This window comes from Notechis scutatus, chromosome 1 (assembly GCF_049901735.1).
Source record: "Notechis scutatus isolate UNSWTSFEM ecotype Mainland chromosome 1, rNotScu1.2, whole genome shotgun sequence".
Classification (NCBI taxonomy): Eukaryota; Metazoa; Chordata; class Lepidosauria; order Squamata; family Elapidae; genus Notechis; species Notechis scutatus.
Window position 1 is genome coordinate 36,245,672 of NC_142009.1, and position 16,686 is coordinate 36,262,357.

General features: G+C 38.6%; 1 protein-coding gene across 1 annotated transcript in view; it reads right to left on the minus strand.

Annotated features, from left to right (window-relative positions):
- EFEMP1 (EGF-like fibulin extracellular matrix protein 1) overlaps window positions 1-16,686 on the minus strand; it is a 52,290-nt gene that overhangs the window by 9,291 nt on the left and 26,313 nt on the right. The window contains exons 5-6 of the mRNA XM_026676722.2: window positions 8,527-8,649; window positions 5,329-5,448 (exon numbers count right to left, since the gene is read on the minus strand). Coding sequence (XP_026532507.1) covers window positions 5,329-5,448; window positions 8,527-8,649 — 243 coding nt within the window. The remainder of the gene's footprint in view (window positions 1-5,328; window positions 5,449-8,526; window positions 8,650-16,686) is intronic.

Genomic DNA, 16,686 nt, shown 5'->3' on the forward strand with positions numbered 1-16,686 from the left:
ACTCGAGTATAAGCCGAGGGTGGGAAATGCAGCAGCTACTGGTAAATTTCAAAAATAAAAATAATTAATTTGGGAAACGATCTCACTATCATGAAAGGTTTAATTGATTCACTAACCCAAAAGAAGAAGATGATGACGACAGCGGGAGGCAGGAGTCACTCTCTTCCCCTCCCTCGGAGGCCCCCTGAGTCAGGAGTCACTACCGCCGGCGCGGCCCCAGTCCCGCCGCCTCGGGAAGGGAAAGGCAAAGCGCTTTTGCCTTTCCCTTCCCGGCTGGGGCTGTTGGGAATCGCTGCCGCCGGAGCGGCCCCAGTCCCGCCGCCTCGGGAAGGGAAAGGCAAAGCGCTTTTTGCCTTTCCCTTCCCGGCTGGGCTGTTGGGAGTCGCTGCCGCCAGAGGCCGCGACTCCACACCATTTTTTTTTTCAGAGGGAATCTGACTCGAGTATAAGCCGAGGGGATTTTTTCAGCACAAAAAATGGGCTGAAAAACTAGGCTTATACTCGAGTATATACAGTAATTAAAAACCAGTTTCCAACTTTACCTTTTGGGGAAAAGTTATTGAAAGATAGGAATGTAGTCTACAACAGGGGTCTCCAACCTTGGCAACTTTAAGCCTGGCGGACTTCAATTCCCAGAATTCTGCGAGTCCGCCAGGCTTAAATTTGCCAAGGTTGGAGACCCCCTGGTCCACAAAGCACCATGCTACAAGAGGATTAGCTAGATGCTTTTTAGTTAGGATTCACCACGGAGTGGAAATGGCATTGGGTACCCTAAGGATCAATCTTTGTTGGGATTTAGATGCAAGTAGTGTTCTTGTTCTATTCATTCTAGATTATCAATGGCATTGATATTACTGACCACTGTATCATTTTTTTACCACCTGCCAGCAGTGGGGATTGGAGGCAATGATTTGCAATGGCTCTGTTCTTTCTTTAGTGGATGCTTTCACTCAGTGGTGATAAGAGGAAGAAAGGACAGCCACATGGCTTCTCTCTTGTGTGATATAGCAGGATTTTGTCATTTCTTTATTGTTTAATATCTACATGAAGTTACTGTGGGAGGTCATAAGTTGGATTTGATATTGGTGTAATGATTAAGGTGAAAGGCTAGAAACTAGGATGCCATGAGTTCTACCCTTGCCCTAAGCACAAATCCGAGTGACCTTGGGCCAGTCATTATTTCAGCCTCAGATAGAAGACAATGACCAATCACTTCTAAAATATTGCCAAGAAAACTGCAGGAAACCTTCTAGGCAGCTACCAGGAGTCGTCACTGAAAGCACAAAAACACAAAACCCTTTGTCTGACCTGGTGATCTGTCCCAGTGTCAGGAGGTTGGCAGGAACTAGATGGAATGAAACAACCAAAGTTGAACCCAAGCAAAATGAAGTCTAACCAAGTTTCTAACTAGTTTAGTGATGTCTCTTGCGGGAGAGGCATTAACACGAGGATGAGGTCCGTGACTTGGGGTTTTCTCTGGATTTGCAATTACTGCCAGTTGGAAGCTGTAGTCTGGAAAGTGTTTGCTAAGCTCTGGCTGGGCACTGGTTATTCCCTTTTCTGAAGCATGAAGACTAACAGTAATTCAAGCCCTCATCATCACAGGCTTAGATTACTGCAATATAAACTTGAAGACCACGAGAAGCTACAATTGATTCAAATGGAAAAGCATGCTTAATGGAAGATATTGATTGTTCTGCATTGGTCGCCAACAGACTTTTAAGTGCAATTCAAAGTGCTGGTTTTAACCTATTAGGCCTTAGCAAAATACCTTCAAGGTTGCCTTCTCCAACCAGAATCAACCTTTTCAGTGCAATCTTAATGCATTGAAAATGTCTTAACATACTCACATTTTCATGAAGCTACTTAACTATGCTTTTCACTCATTCATTATGGATCAATCTTCTTAAAATAATAGGTTAGCTTCAAATGTGGTGCCTCCAGAAAGTGGTTAAGGAGCTGTTCCAGGGAGTCTATGAGAGCCTAGTGGCATTTTATATGTAGCTATTGAAGTGCTGCTGAAGTGTTACTGGTATTATACTAATATCAATGGAACATCATATTAATTTAATAACATCAATTAGGTAGGTAATTAATCTGAATGTTATTGTGCATTTTAATTGCTTTAATTGCTAGGAATGGGTATTTTTACTCTTCATTATTTACTATGGCTATTTTACATATACCTACACAACCACAAACATGTTTTTGCTTTTATTTTAAATTGAATTTTGCATATTATTTGTTATACTATGGATTTGTGCATACAACACATCAATCCTTGGTATTCATTTGTGGTGGCTTCTTAGTTTTTCTACAGTTAAGTTTTTGTATCCTTATATCTATTTATCTGTTTCAGTCCAGCTTGCCAAGGAGAACCCTAAGTTTATGACAAAAACATAACCAAAGCCAAATTGGACAGCCATTTGTCTGATGACTGAATGGTATAATGCTTGAGCAGGGGTTTGGACTAGAAGGGACTCCAAGGTCCCTTCCAATTTTATTATTCTATTCTACTTCTCTATTTGAGCTAAGATAAGGCAGATTTTGAGAATTAGAAGTGCAAATACTATAGTTGCTACTTCCAGAAATGTTTTGAAATGAGAATTTGTTGGAATATAGCATTCTAAATATTTTCATGAAAAATAAAATGGCAGTCTTCTGCTAAAGGGAAACCTCAGGTATACTAGGTGTCATCTTCCCCAATTTCACCCAAATTTCTCTATGAGATATGGTATAACTACAAAATTGGGAACTCAAAAATCCATATAATTTCCTGAGCTTTACTAATTCTCATTTCCTGAGCTTTACTAAGATTATTATGAACTCTGAGAGTTACAAATTGGTCATGATCACTTTTTTTTTTACTTTAAGTTGTGATTTGGTTTTTGTAATTATTTGTCATCTCAATAAAGTCAAATAAAAATGTTAATCAAACTAATTAATTTAATTGCTATTTTAAGAGTGGTGACTAAGCTGTAATGTAGTTTTAAGTGTTTAAGACATTTGGATTTTAGCCTAAACATATTATTGGATAGTGAAGAAGAATATAATAAAAATTAAGCACCTGCTGTCTGGGTTTTTGCCAAATAACCATATAATTTCCAAACCATAAGAATGCAGTAATAAATTTGTTTTGTAATTTATGTATATTCATTAGATTTGCATGAACCTTGATCTACATATATTTTAAACTTACATATGTACATTTTAGAAACCAAGCCGACTCATGAACAATTTTCTGTGTACAATTTTTTGTAAGTTCCCCAAACTTGGTATATATAATAAAGTTAATGTCCACATACAGGTTATAGACAATTTCATAAAGAGAATTAAGAAAATGAAGTCCATGTAATTTCTTCACCAGGTCTGTTTCATACTTCTTAATAATAGGTAGATAGTAAAGAAGAGCTGCAAGACATGATATTTTGTTGTTGAGGGAGGATTATATATTGTTTCTGGTATTTCACTGCTATTTTATTGGAGAACATAGAACATCCTTAAATAAAGTTTTTTTTCAGGATTAAACTTAACTTTTAAAAAAGCAAGTATAGATTTTATTATTAGTATAAAATTTCTTCCTGAGATGATGAACCATGCAACAAGTCAGGCATAAGAATTAAATAATTTATTAGTGATAAATACATGTTATAAGGTAACATATAACTTAACTTTATAATTTGTTAAGTGTTAAGTTACTGAAATTATTTATACTTGTATGGAGGAAAAGGGAGTAACCTTTTAATATATCTGTTTCTTTGCACTTCTTTTTATTTTATTTTTATTTATTTTTATATTTTTGTTAGTTTTTTTATCTCTGTATTTGAAAACATTAATAATTTTAAGTGTTGGCATTTTCATTAAATATTTTAGTTTTAGTTTGTAGACTAGAAAATAACTTCTTAAATGAACAGAAGATTTTTTTTTCAAAATCTATAAGTTTTAACATTAGTGCTTATAAAGATTTAGAAGAGCACTATATTTCTATAAAAGTCTCGAGTCATTCCCTACTATTTAAATTCCAATAATTGCATTTATAACAGGTTCGGACTTGAAATCCGAGCATCTGAATGGAACTGCGATGGAAAAAAGATTTTCTAAAACAACATACCTTATTCAGATATAAAGAAAGCAGACTCCTTTCTACAGAAATGTTGTTTGTATTCATATGCAAACTGCATTACATCCATGTTATATGTGATTATATCCATTTATTCTTCCATTCAATCACAGCCAACTCTTGCAGACTGCCTGGACAAGTCCCTACAGTTTTCTTGGGAAGGTTTTTCAGAAGTGGTTTGCTATTGCCTTCCATGGGGTTCAAAGAAAGTGACTGGCTCAAGGTCACTTAGCTGGTTTTGTGTCTAAGGTAGGAGTAGAACTCAGAATCACCTGGTTTCTAGCCTGATGCCTTAACCACTACAACAAACTGGCTCTATATATACATTATACCCAATCTCAAACATTCCCAATGTTTGACTCTCATACGATGTGACACGGAGCTTCCTAAGCATCTTGAATTTACTCATAAGTTATGGGAACACCTATATTTATTCTCTAAAGTTACCCATTGATAGGAAAAGGGGAAGTTTAAGACTAGGATGAGCTGAGAGAACAGCTAGACCAAAATACAGAAGGTATACAAAGTCTGTCTGGGTGTTTTGTGCTGAGCAACCCTCTAGCCTCTGTGTTTGCCTTTTTTGGAATAGGAAAGCTTCATTTCTTTAAATGTCCCACAACAGACTTTCAATATTTCAAACATATCCATTGGCTCTCCCAATACTGGAGACCTTTGGTTAGCTTTTTCAGAAATAATTCTATGAACTCTGGAAAAATTAATATTACAACACTACTTTGGGTGAAGATATTGCAGGGGGCAGATTTTAGCAATTACTTTTATAATTCTATAACTACTCTTGAATTAGTTCCCTAAAAGTTTGTAACAAAATCAATTAAAATATCATTAACTGAAAGATATTTGATACTGAATTAAGAAATGCATCACACACACACAAAGGCAGGATTAGAGCAATACTTTAAAACAAATATAAATTTAACAGTCCACACTAATGAAAATGCTAAGTTAAATCACTATTATTAATATCGAGCCCCTTTTCTTTTTTATTCTTCTTCTATAAAAGAACAAACATAAAATCTAATACATAAAGTATTTTTTTGTATTTCTTGAAGTGACTGGCCATTTTACATATCACATAAATGTCTATTTTCATTGGATTCCATGCAACTTACATTTATATAATTAGAAAATATGACAGTAAAAAAGATAAGTATGACAGTTTCTACAGAAATGTTCTGAAATGTGCTTACCGGCGCATGTGCGGTTGTCAGGTGTTAACTGAAAGCCAGCATTGCAATGGCAGTGGTAGGAACCAGGACTGTTCACACACCGATGGTGGCAAAAGGAAGGGAACGTGCATTCATCAATGTCTATGTTGCCATTAGAACAGAAGTATTTTAAAAATAATTCCAAAAATAAAGTTACAAACATGAACTGCCACATATGATCTTAATATGATAGGAATTGTATACATGGAGCTGATGAGCAGCAATATCTGCAAACACCCCCTTTGGTGCCTCTCACTTTCCGTTTTGATATTCTTTTATGTATTTTTCATTAAATCAAAATTTAATAGAAAAGTAACATATTGCAAAGAAAAATATCAATGTGCAACACCAACTTTAATTTTAAGCATACATTTGGCATTCTTAGTGGAGACTAATTTCTATATACAGGTAGTCCTTGACTTACAATTTAGAACAGAGGAGCCATGCTGGTGCAGTGGTTAGAATGCAGTATTACAGACTAATTCTGCCAACTGCCAGCAGTTCAATTCTCACCGGCTCGCTGATTCTCAAGTTGACTCAGCCTTCCACACTTCCAAGGTTGGTAAAATTAGGACCCAGATTGTTGGGGGCAATATGCTGACCCTCTAAATGGCTTAGAGAGGGCTGTAAACCACTATGAAATGGTATATAAGTCTAAGTGCTATTGCTATTTAGTGATTGTTCAAAATTACAGGGGCACTAAAAAAAGTTACTTATGACTGTTTGTCATCCTTAAGACCACTGCAGCATCCCCATGGTCCCATGATCCAAATTCAGATGCTTGGCAACTGACTCACATGTATGATGGTTGCAGTGTCATGTGATCACCTCTTGTGACCTTTTGCCAAGCAAAGTCAACGGGGAAGCCAGATTTATTTAACAACCGTGTTACTAACTTAACTGCAGGGATTCATTTAACAACTGCAGGAAGAAAGGGTGTAAAATGGGGCAAAACTCACTTAGCAGATGTCTCACTTAGCAACAGAAATCTTGGGCTCAACTGTGATCGTAAGTCGAGGACTACCTATAATCCTTAAAAAAGAAACCCAAAGACTGATGGGGAACAGCAGAGTGGTAGTGCTGGTCAGAGAGGGTAACGAGGAATTTCCCACTAGGAGGGTTTCCCTAAAGGGCTAGATCTGGGATCATTCTGTAAATGTCAGTCAAGTCACTGTTTGAGCTCTGGGTTTCTCTTGAAATGCATCAAGTTCAGACATTGAATGGAAAAAAATCATAGGATTTAAAACCCCAAAATTAAAATTATCCCCAAACATCAAAAAGATCAGAGAGATGCAAGGCAAAATATTTGACATATGTATTTCATAATTCATGAGACAGCATATAAAGCACCTATTTTTGAACTGGTAACACATCTGGGTCTGTCATTTGCAAAGTCCATGTGCTGGTTTGGCAGCTACCCTCTTATGTGCAGGCATAAACATGTAGAGAGACCACATGACTGCTTTAATTATTTGAAAATCGGGGCTTCTACATTTTGAACTTATTTTTTTCAAATGTTTCAGTGCAGTCTTCTTACAAGCTTTCCATCTTAAACCTTGTAATAGCTTTTCACAGTTACCTATGCTTCTCGTGTGATAGCTGCAACTTTCATCGTCCTCATGAATGCAACCACACTGCTGGCTATGGAGGATGAGTAACAGCAGACATTGTTATTTCCACATGTGTGTCTGTTTATTTATTTATTTCATTGCAAAAACTTATACATGGCCACCTCTACTATATATTACTAAAACTCCCCATGCCTGTAACTTTTCGCTGGGTGAAATGCAGCATCATGGGGAAAAACTTTGTTAACAAATGGGATAACTCACAGAATATTGGGACCTGTTACTCTCCAGGGAATTGTGGATGCTTCTGTGTTGCTGGGCTGCTGCTGCTACTTCAGCCCAGCCAGACTGTTGCAGTCACATGATCCTCATTTTCAACATTCTGTGACATTTTCCTGGCCACTCATGCACTCCCTCACTCTCCCAGCAACAACCACTTACCTACCAGTTTGTGAGGGAAGCAAAGGAGGGAGGAATAGGGAGGAAGGAAAAGAAGGAAAGAAGAATGGAAGGAAAGAATCTTTGTGTACCCTTCCCAGCCCCAGCTGCCCTTGCAAGCCCTCTCCAACTGTGCAGCACCTCTTCCGTAGCTCCATACACTCTCTCAGACCTATGCTGCCCCTGCAAGTCTTCCCTGACTCATGCACCTCCATGCACCCTTCTTGATCCATGCTACATCTTCTGCATGCTTTCGCCAACTCATGTGGCACCCCTGAGTGCTCATCTCATCCCATGTTGCACCTCAATGAACTCTCCCTGACTTGTGTGACACCTCTTGAACCCTTCCTGATCCATACAACCTCCCTGACTTGCAATACCTGCCCTGCACAGCCTCCCCAACTCGTGCAGTCTCTCTGTGACATGCCTAACCTGTGCAGCAACATTTTCATACTCCTAAGCTCTCCCAGGCACCCATCCTGACTTGTGCCACCCCCTACATACCCTTCCTAACCCATGTGGCCCTTCTTACATATCCCCATGACGCTCAGGCACCCTTCTCAACCCACCCTGCCTCTCAGTGCCCTACCTGACCCATGTGACACCTCTCATGCTCTCTTCCTGACCCACATTGCCCACCCACCTACTGTCCCTGATCTATGCAACATCTCTTGCAGAAGCCATGTACCATCCCAAACTGCATGGTACTTCTTGTACCTCTTCTGAGCCCCCTCACTATTCCCCTCACTATTCCCCCCACCCAACAGCAGCCACTTATATTCATGTTGGCCTTGAACTTGCAACTTCCTGCTGCTTTATCCCCTGCAGCCTTCCAGAGGCAAAGTAAACAGGGAGGCCATCAGAAATTTGAGGGAGTGGGGGAAGGAGGGAGGGAAGAAGAGAGGAAGAAAGGATTTCCAATGCTTTTACCAGTTTCCCACAAGGAAATTCAATGTGAAAGCCATCAGAAAGTCAGAGGTTGCTCCCATTCTCACTGCTGTTTTGCTAATCTATAGTCATTCTATTTCTGCTTAAGTAAGGAAATATATCCGGAAGAATGAACCAATGGAGCATGGGTTGTCTAGTACATGATAATCTAGGCAGCTAACAGTAACATTCCATAACAAGAAAACATATAAACTCCACAAAATACATTTTGCGGTGTGGTACTTACCAAAGCACTGGTCTCCTCGTTTTTGATACCCAGTTCGACATTGGCAGGTAAATGATCCCCTTAAATTGACACAGACCTGATCTGATCTACACGTATGGGCACTGGTGGTACATTCATCAATATCTTTTAATAAAAAGGGGAAAAAAGATATGTTATGAACTTTGGAAAGGTCATCATAACTTTTGTATTTCTCTTCAAAATACAAAGACGTTACTATCAAGGTCTGATTCCAATGTTAGTGGGAAAAAATAATAATTGTCATCCCGAATAAATCATTCCTCAGCCTATTTCTGTGTCCTTCTATGACATTGCCAGTTCTTTTGTAGACTTTCTCAATTTCACTTTTTAAATCATTTTTCATAAAATGATGATGTAGGCAGAGATTTCTACCAAGATTTCTTGGGGTAATAACTTGCCAACTTACCTGTCAATTATTGGTGATTCAAAGTAGTTAAGAAGGTCCACAAAAAACAAAATGGTGTATATAAAATCTACCTGAAAAAATAACTATCTGTGTCAATGAAACAGTCCAAGCAATTTTATTCAGATCACACTGATCAAGGAAAGTAGGATTCTGGATCTCATTTGATAGATGTGGCTGACTTTGTCTGCAGTCATACCTGAACACAGAAACACAATGCTGGCTATGTTTATAGTCTAGTGTGTTCAGATGTGAGGGAAAGAAGGTATAGTGGCATCTTTGCTTTTATTCTTCTCCAAGGCAGATCGATGTTTGAAGATTGTTATGGGAATGGACAAAATATAACTATTCCCTGAAAGTGCAGGCACAGGTTTGTTGGATTACTGAAGCATTTTGGAGGTTCATCCTCCCTTTGGAATAGTATCACTTTAATGGATTAAAATGTTGTTCTCCTCTTTTCCCTTTATAGCAGACTGTATCTCTGTAGTGGGTTGTAGGTGATTTTCCAGTTTTATGCCTCCTATAATCTAATACAGTACTCTGACATGACTTCCTTCTGACATTCAGCACCAACTGGAAGTTTCTAAGCTGAATAAACAAATTCCTTAAAACTAGTTTACAAATCCCAGTTGAACTTTTTGTATTTGTTCAGGAACTGGGAACCAGTGGCAGATTCCGGGTGGAGCCATGGAAAAGAAAAAATGGATTCTTTCTCATGCAAAATGAAAACAATGTTGACCACAAACTTGTTCTCCCCTCCAGTTCTCACTTCAAATACCCAAATATTTTCCAACATGCTTCCTTTCTAACTGACAGCTTGATATAAATTTTCTTCCGACCTGCCTTGGTCTTTGAACTGATAGCTGTTATCAGTTCTTAAAAGCTGGTGTACTGCTTAAAAAAAAAATTCAAAGATGACAGATGGGGGAATGCAGAATTTCTATTAACTTGCAAAATGCCTGTCATATCTCAGGTGGGTTGAGCGTGAGATAAACAGTGAGAGAGAATGTATCTTGCAAGCAAGCACTATATAGTTAGTATGTTTGCATGTATGAATAGGGTTGGGGAAGATAAAGGCTTGCATTTTGAAATCCCCCCACCCCCCCGCACATAGTACATATTGGTGCATCTGCACATGCATGTACAGGTAGTCCTCAACTTATGAACATTTGTTCAGCAACCATTCAAATTTATGGCAGTGCTAAATGAAGGGACTTATGGCAAAGATGGCAAAGGTCAGCTGGGGCAGCAAAGCACAGGATGGTAGGAATCTCGGAGTGCAGGGTTGTGAGGGTGAGTGTCTGGGAACTAGGTTAGAGTGGCTGCAGCTTCGTGTGGCAACTGCAGTTTTGCACCACACTGCTGAGTTGGGCTGAGCTGGACTTTATATTACAAAGGAATTCATGTTGTGCTGGAATTCATGTCATCAGTGCTCTTCTTGCAATCCCAGAACTGCAGTGCATCAAGACACCCCTTTGTGCTGCGTTCCTGGGCTGAGCTTTGGACTGCAAAGGGATTTGCACTGTACTCAGGGGCTTCATGCAGCTCCAGAGCCATGGTATGCCAACCTTTTGTACTGTGCTGCTGGGCTTGGATGAGGCATCTGAGGCTTCCTGGAGTGGCTGTGCTTCCTGCAGTTTCTCTGGCATATTTTTGGAAATGGTATGCTATTGACTTCCTCCTAGGACTCACATCAAGTGATTGAATCAAGAGTACCAAACTGACTTCATGTCTAAAGTGGGATTAGAACTCACAATCTCCTGGTTTCTATCCTGATGCCTTAACCACTATACCAAATTGGCTCATATTCAAGTTTTAGCTTAGCCTGTTTCCTGCTATTATGCTTGTTTTCAAGCAACATGAATGTTTTCTTATGTAGGAGAATATTAATAACAACATAGTAGTGATTTCTCATATGCAGCCCATACTAATTTTTTGTAATTCACAGAAATCTAGTATCTTGTTCCACTACATGTAAAGATAATAGTATCTGTGTGTGTGCATGAGAGAGTAAAACAGATAAGAATCACCAGCAAGTTAACATGAGAAAAGGAGAAAGGTTAGTGAAGAGTCTTCCTCTTTCTGTCACCCTCCCCCTTTCTCACACACAAATTTATTTCTGCCTTCACACCACCCTGTCCTTCGGAATCATCTGTTTTTGTAAACATAAAAAAATAAAACTTCACACATTGCATTTGTTCCTAAGCAACAGCTGCATGTGCTCTTTGTTCTCTCCCCATCTCAGCTTTGGCAGAGAGATCCAAATGGACAAACACTACAAAAGAGAGAAAGAAGAACTAGAAGGACGGAGAAACAACATGAGAAAGAGAGAAGATGATGCCTGCCAGCAGTTTATAGCAGGGTAAGGCTTGGCCCTCCTTTCCTCCAACCCCTTGAAAGCATTCATTGATAACCATGAATATTTCTATTTTCCATAAATCACATCTCAAAACAATTTCTCAAGACAGATGACATTAATTGAATTGCATTGTCTTATGAAGCATTTGCTGTACTGTTCAGTCAAAACACTTTCAAAACTCATACATTCAGAAAAAACAATTTGACAGTAAAAAATAAATCAACACCATTCGGAGCAGTAGGAATAATATTAACTCCCAGATGGTGTTCCTAAATGAAATAAAAGAAACTAACTGAAGGAGTTGTGTGTTTCCTAACTTGGATGGTTTCCAGGAAGATAGATTTCAACTGAGAATCAGTTTGGTGTAGTGGTTAAGGCAGGGGTCTTCAAACTTGAGAGCTTTAAGACTTGTGGACTTCAACTCCCAGAATTCCTCCTCCAGTCATGTTAGCTCAGGAATTCTGGGAGTTGAAGTCCACAAGTCTTAAACTTGCCAAGTTTGAAGACCCTTGGGTTAAGGCATCAGTCTAGATCCATGAGCCAGGAAGGCAATGGCAGACAACTTCCCAAATTTTGTCCAGGGGTCAACACTGACTTTGAAAACACACACACATAAAGGGAGCAGTCTTATGAGGAATGAAGTGCCAATGTTATAAGCAGTAAGCTATAATGAAAAGAAAAGACACTAAGAGGGAGCAAAAGAGCACCAGGAGCACTGTTAAGTGTTTTACAAGTTGCAACAGTTTAAGTTAAGCTGATTTCAGACCAAGGAAAAGTCTTCCCTTTTTTGATTTAAGTGAATGACAAGACCTTGACTGTCCCCAAAGCAAAATCCAGTTTTTAGGATTTGGGTACAAGTAAGCAAGCTCATCTCTCCTATTGAAACTATGATATAAAATTATGAGTTTTGGTTGTTGCTCATTTTCAATGAAATATTTGATAAAGTCACAAGGTTCTGCAACTGTTTTATTTGACTTATGGATTAAAAACTAATATGGAATATTTATCTCTTGCCTAATCATCGTTCAGATGAAACCATTCATTTCATGTATTATGAGAGTCTTTGAGGGAGGTCACATATTACAACATTAGAAGTCTTTATTAAAGAAGATATTATGGCAGTACTGCTGCATAGAAAATCTCAATGTTCAGAAATAAAAGAGAAACAAATGATGTGGAATTCTTTGGAAAGGGAGGCTAGGCCAGGGGTGGGATAATACTGGCACCCCCCCCCCCCGGCTCCATTTTTTGCCTTCCTGGGCCCCAAGAAAGCCTTCTGAGAGCAAAAATGCCCCCCCAAGGCTTCCAGAAGGCAAAAAAAGAAGGGGAGTTGCTGCAAAAAAGAAAAAGAAAAGAAAAAGAAAAAAGCCACGCCCACTCAGTCACATGGCCATGCCCACCTAGCTACACCCACCTAGCCACGCCCACAGAACTGGTTGTTAAAAAATTTGAATCCCACCCCTGGGCTAGGCTACCGTTTTTCTTTCTCCTGTCAGGCAAACTTGTTTTAATTCAGGCAGGTTTTAATTCATAAAAAATGATTTAATTATTCAATTTTATGGCTGGTGTCTATAAGTTTTTAATGTGCATTTAATAGTACTTTTAATAATTTTTTTATTTTCTATCTTATAAAATACATTGTGGTCTACTTTATCAAATGCTTTACTGAAGTCCAAGTAAATTATATCCACAGCATTTCGCTGGTCCACTAATTTTGCTACTTTATAAAAGAATGCAATAAGATTTGTCTGGCATGATCTGTTTTTGACAAACACATGTTGGTTACTGGTTATGACTTTGTTTGTCTCTAGGTGTTCGCAGATTCGTTGCTTGATTATATTTTCCAGAATCTTTCCAGTTATTGATGTCAGGCTGATAAGTCTGCAGGTTGCTGAATCCATTTGTTAATTTTCTTATTTTATTTTACTCTTATTACTGTTAACTAAGTGTAAAGATAAGTTATAACTCAACATCCATTGTATCAAGAATTCTTATAATATGTTTGTATGACAAATACATGTTTATCCGCTTGCTTATCTAAGAGTTGATTTCTAATTATTTAATCAAGTGATGTCACCAAGGTAAAATTGATTCAAAATTCCTAGACTAGAATTTTAGTGACAGCTAAGCAATATTTTTTCCACACGGGCTAAATATCTCATAGAAAAATTAACTGGGACTAAAAGTAAAAATGGTAGGAACCAGAATCCATGGTAAGTAGATCAAAATCGGATACAGGAAGTGAGATGCCATTATATCTGGAGAAACAAACAAACAAGATCCTCAAATGAAAATAAATGATTGCTAATTTCTGTTTGACATTTTCCAGTATATATTATATACATTTGTTTGGTGATATTTTTCCTCCTCAATCGGTTGCTATCAAGAGAAAATTCTTCCACACAGGGTGCTTATTCCTCTCTTCCATTTAAAAGATCCTAAAGATGAAAAATAGTATGTGTGGGGGGGTCAGCCATATATTTTTTCCAGTGGTTTTAACCTTGATTGTTGGATGCTATGGATTGAAGAGAGAGATAAATAAACTGAGGATTGAGAGGAGGGAGTGAAAAATAATGGCTGGCTTGAGCACGGACAAGGAAGAATTCTTCCTAGTGGGAAAATAAACCATCAACTAATTATGCAGCCATGTAGCCATTTATACAGATTGGAAATATCAGATCTGCTACTATTTTCAATATGTATTCTGGAACAGAATAAAAATAAATGGTCTCAATAATCAAAGAGACAATATCATGAGCTCAGACAAGTCCACCCCCTCAACATCTCTAATTCTTCTGTCTTTTCTTTCCATCTTGCATCTTTTATTACATTTTAATGCTGCCTAGTAGAGCAACTCTGTATCTTCTTTTCCTAACTTCTATTTTCTCAGCATGTGTCTCCCTTTTATTTTTCCTTCTTTATAGCTCTACATTTTCTAATTCTTTCCTTGTATCTTTGCAAAATTCTTAATACCTTTTTAAAAATTTTAACAGCTCAGCTAACGCAAGCCAGAGATATTTAACTGCTTCGTTCTCTATAACTTTAGGGTCATTTAGTGCTATTATAGGTTTCACCACGCACTGCAAAACCCCATAATGCAGTGCAAGATGAATGCTTTATTGTAACAATGCAAGACTTAAGATGCATCCACCCCACAAACGTTTTTTTAAAAAATAATCATGAAGAACAGGTTTCAAAAGTACTCTTGAAATTGCTTGGTTATGTGCTAAGATTTATGAGATAGCCAAAAGGAATATAAAAGGTATGTGGCTATGGGGGGAAGGGAGCATATTGCTTTCCCCCCTGCTGAATACAGATCAATTTGCATTTCATTGTCCTCATTCCCGTCAGGTTCATTAATTGCCAGTGATTTCGCTGCATTTGCCAAAAAATGTACCCAGTGATTCTTTGAGAAGTTATTTATACTGTTTTGTCCCTTCTGATGCTGACTTTGGCAGAATGCTTGTTGTTCTATGCTAGAATGCTGGGTGAGCTGCTTTGAGGTCCCAAACGACCCTTTCTTGAAGCAAACTGTTCTTTTAAGGCATCTGCTGCAGCTTCCCCTCCTTGCTCGTGACCACTTGATTCCCTCTGAAACCTAAAAACAAACCTGACTGACTTGTGCATTCCAGCCTCACAGATTTCATTGGAAGTGGCTTCAAGTCAGGGGCTTAAGATCTCTCTTTTCCCCTTGATCCTTCTATTCTCCACTTGCATGCCTAGCTTGGTTCCATCTGACTGTGACTCATTCTTCCCCAAACCCCTGACTCATTCAGCTCACTTGTTTTCTTATGTAACCTTCTAATCTCAGCACTGCACTTCCTACAACTAGATAATCATAGCCATGCTTGGCATTTCAGCGTGGTTCCCACCAGCCCTTTACACTTCAGTGCAATTGTTCCTTTAAAACAGCCCCTTTTATGTAACAAGCCACAAGCTGTCTTGATGTCCTGTTAAATTTTTGACAATCTGCAGTCCGTGGTTACAGAGCATTATGTCCTAGCTATCCAAGCATGTTGTGCTAGGAACTTGTTACTCTTGGTTGCTGGTTGTAGGATTGGGAAAATCCAAGACCTTGTTGCCCAGGATCTAATGTTTTAACAACAGCATTCAAAGCATGCTTGATTAAATCACAGGTCACCAACATGAATCATGGTATAATTATGCTCTGACAACATAATTTTCCATCTTGTCCCCATGATTTCCCTTATTTCAGGGGTGTCAAACTCGATTTCATTGAAGGCTGCCTCAAAGTTGTGTTTGACCTTAGGAGGCTGGGGAGGGCATGGCCAGAATGGATGTGGCCAGCTCGATGTCACTCGTGTCAGGGGTACCTGTGGTGGCCCGGGCAGGGCTGTGGGGATTCCACTGTCTCTAGCAGAGGAACTTCTTGATGCTTCCTTGTCTTGTGATCAAATGCTCTTTTGCTTGTAGTTTGTTTTGCTAGCCCTCTGCCAGCAAAAACAGAGCTCAGAAGGGGCACACGTGCCCACCGGGTACTGTTTTCAGCTGCAATGGCCTCCTGCAGCCCTCTGCCAATGAAAATGGAGCTGAGGGGGGGGCACATGTAGCTCTCCTGAGCTCTGTTTTTGCTGGCAGAGGTACCGCAGGCTGATCCTTCACTGTTTCCAGGGTGGCCCCACAGGCTAGATCTAAGCATCCCGCAGACCGGATCTGGCCCCTGGGCCTTGAGTTTGACACCTCTGCATTATTTCATTCCCATTCCATGAGTGAGACTGGCTTAAGTCATACTACAACAGTATAAAGGAGTATTTCTACTGTTTTAACACAACTTCAAAGTCTTTTTATTACACTTAACGGGATACAACTATTTAAAGTTTTTGGTTATCTTTCTACATGATATTGTGAATTCTGGGAATTGTAATCACAACACATTTGCAGGAAAGCATATTTGGAAAGACCGTTACCATTACTTCATAAGATAAAATATTGGAAATTATAAAGTATGGCCTGCATTTAATAAAAGAAATGAATCTGATATATTTACCAAGTGTTCTAATCAGTATTTTGACATTAGTTACCAAGGTAGTAATGGGATTGTAACAGATTGTACCAACTGTGGTGATCTTTTCCAAGTTACTTCTTTATGTTCCTGTTCCATATCAAGCAAACATCAAACTAATACAATGCATGGACAGCAATAACCCACCCATGATGACCAATGAATTTTGGAGGATATTCAAAAATATAATTACAGATAAAAAGTGTTTTTCCTTTTCTGGCACATCATTTTTCAGAATTATTATGGAACTGTTCCATGTATTCTCTTCATTACCATTTTCTGCAGTTTTAAAAATGTTTTTGAAATGAAGAAGCAAAAGGACAGTCAAATAAAATAAAATAACTAAATTAACCTTCA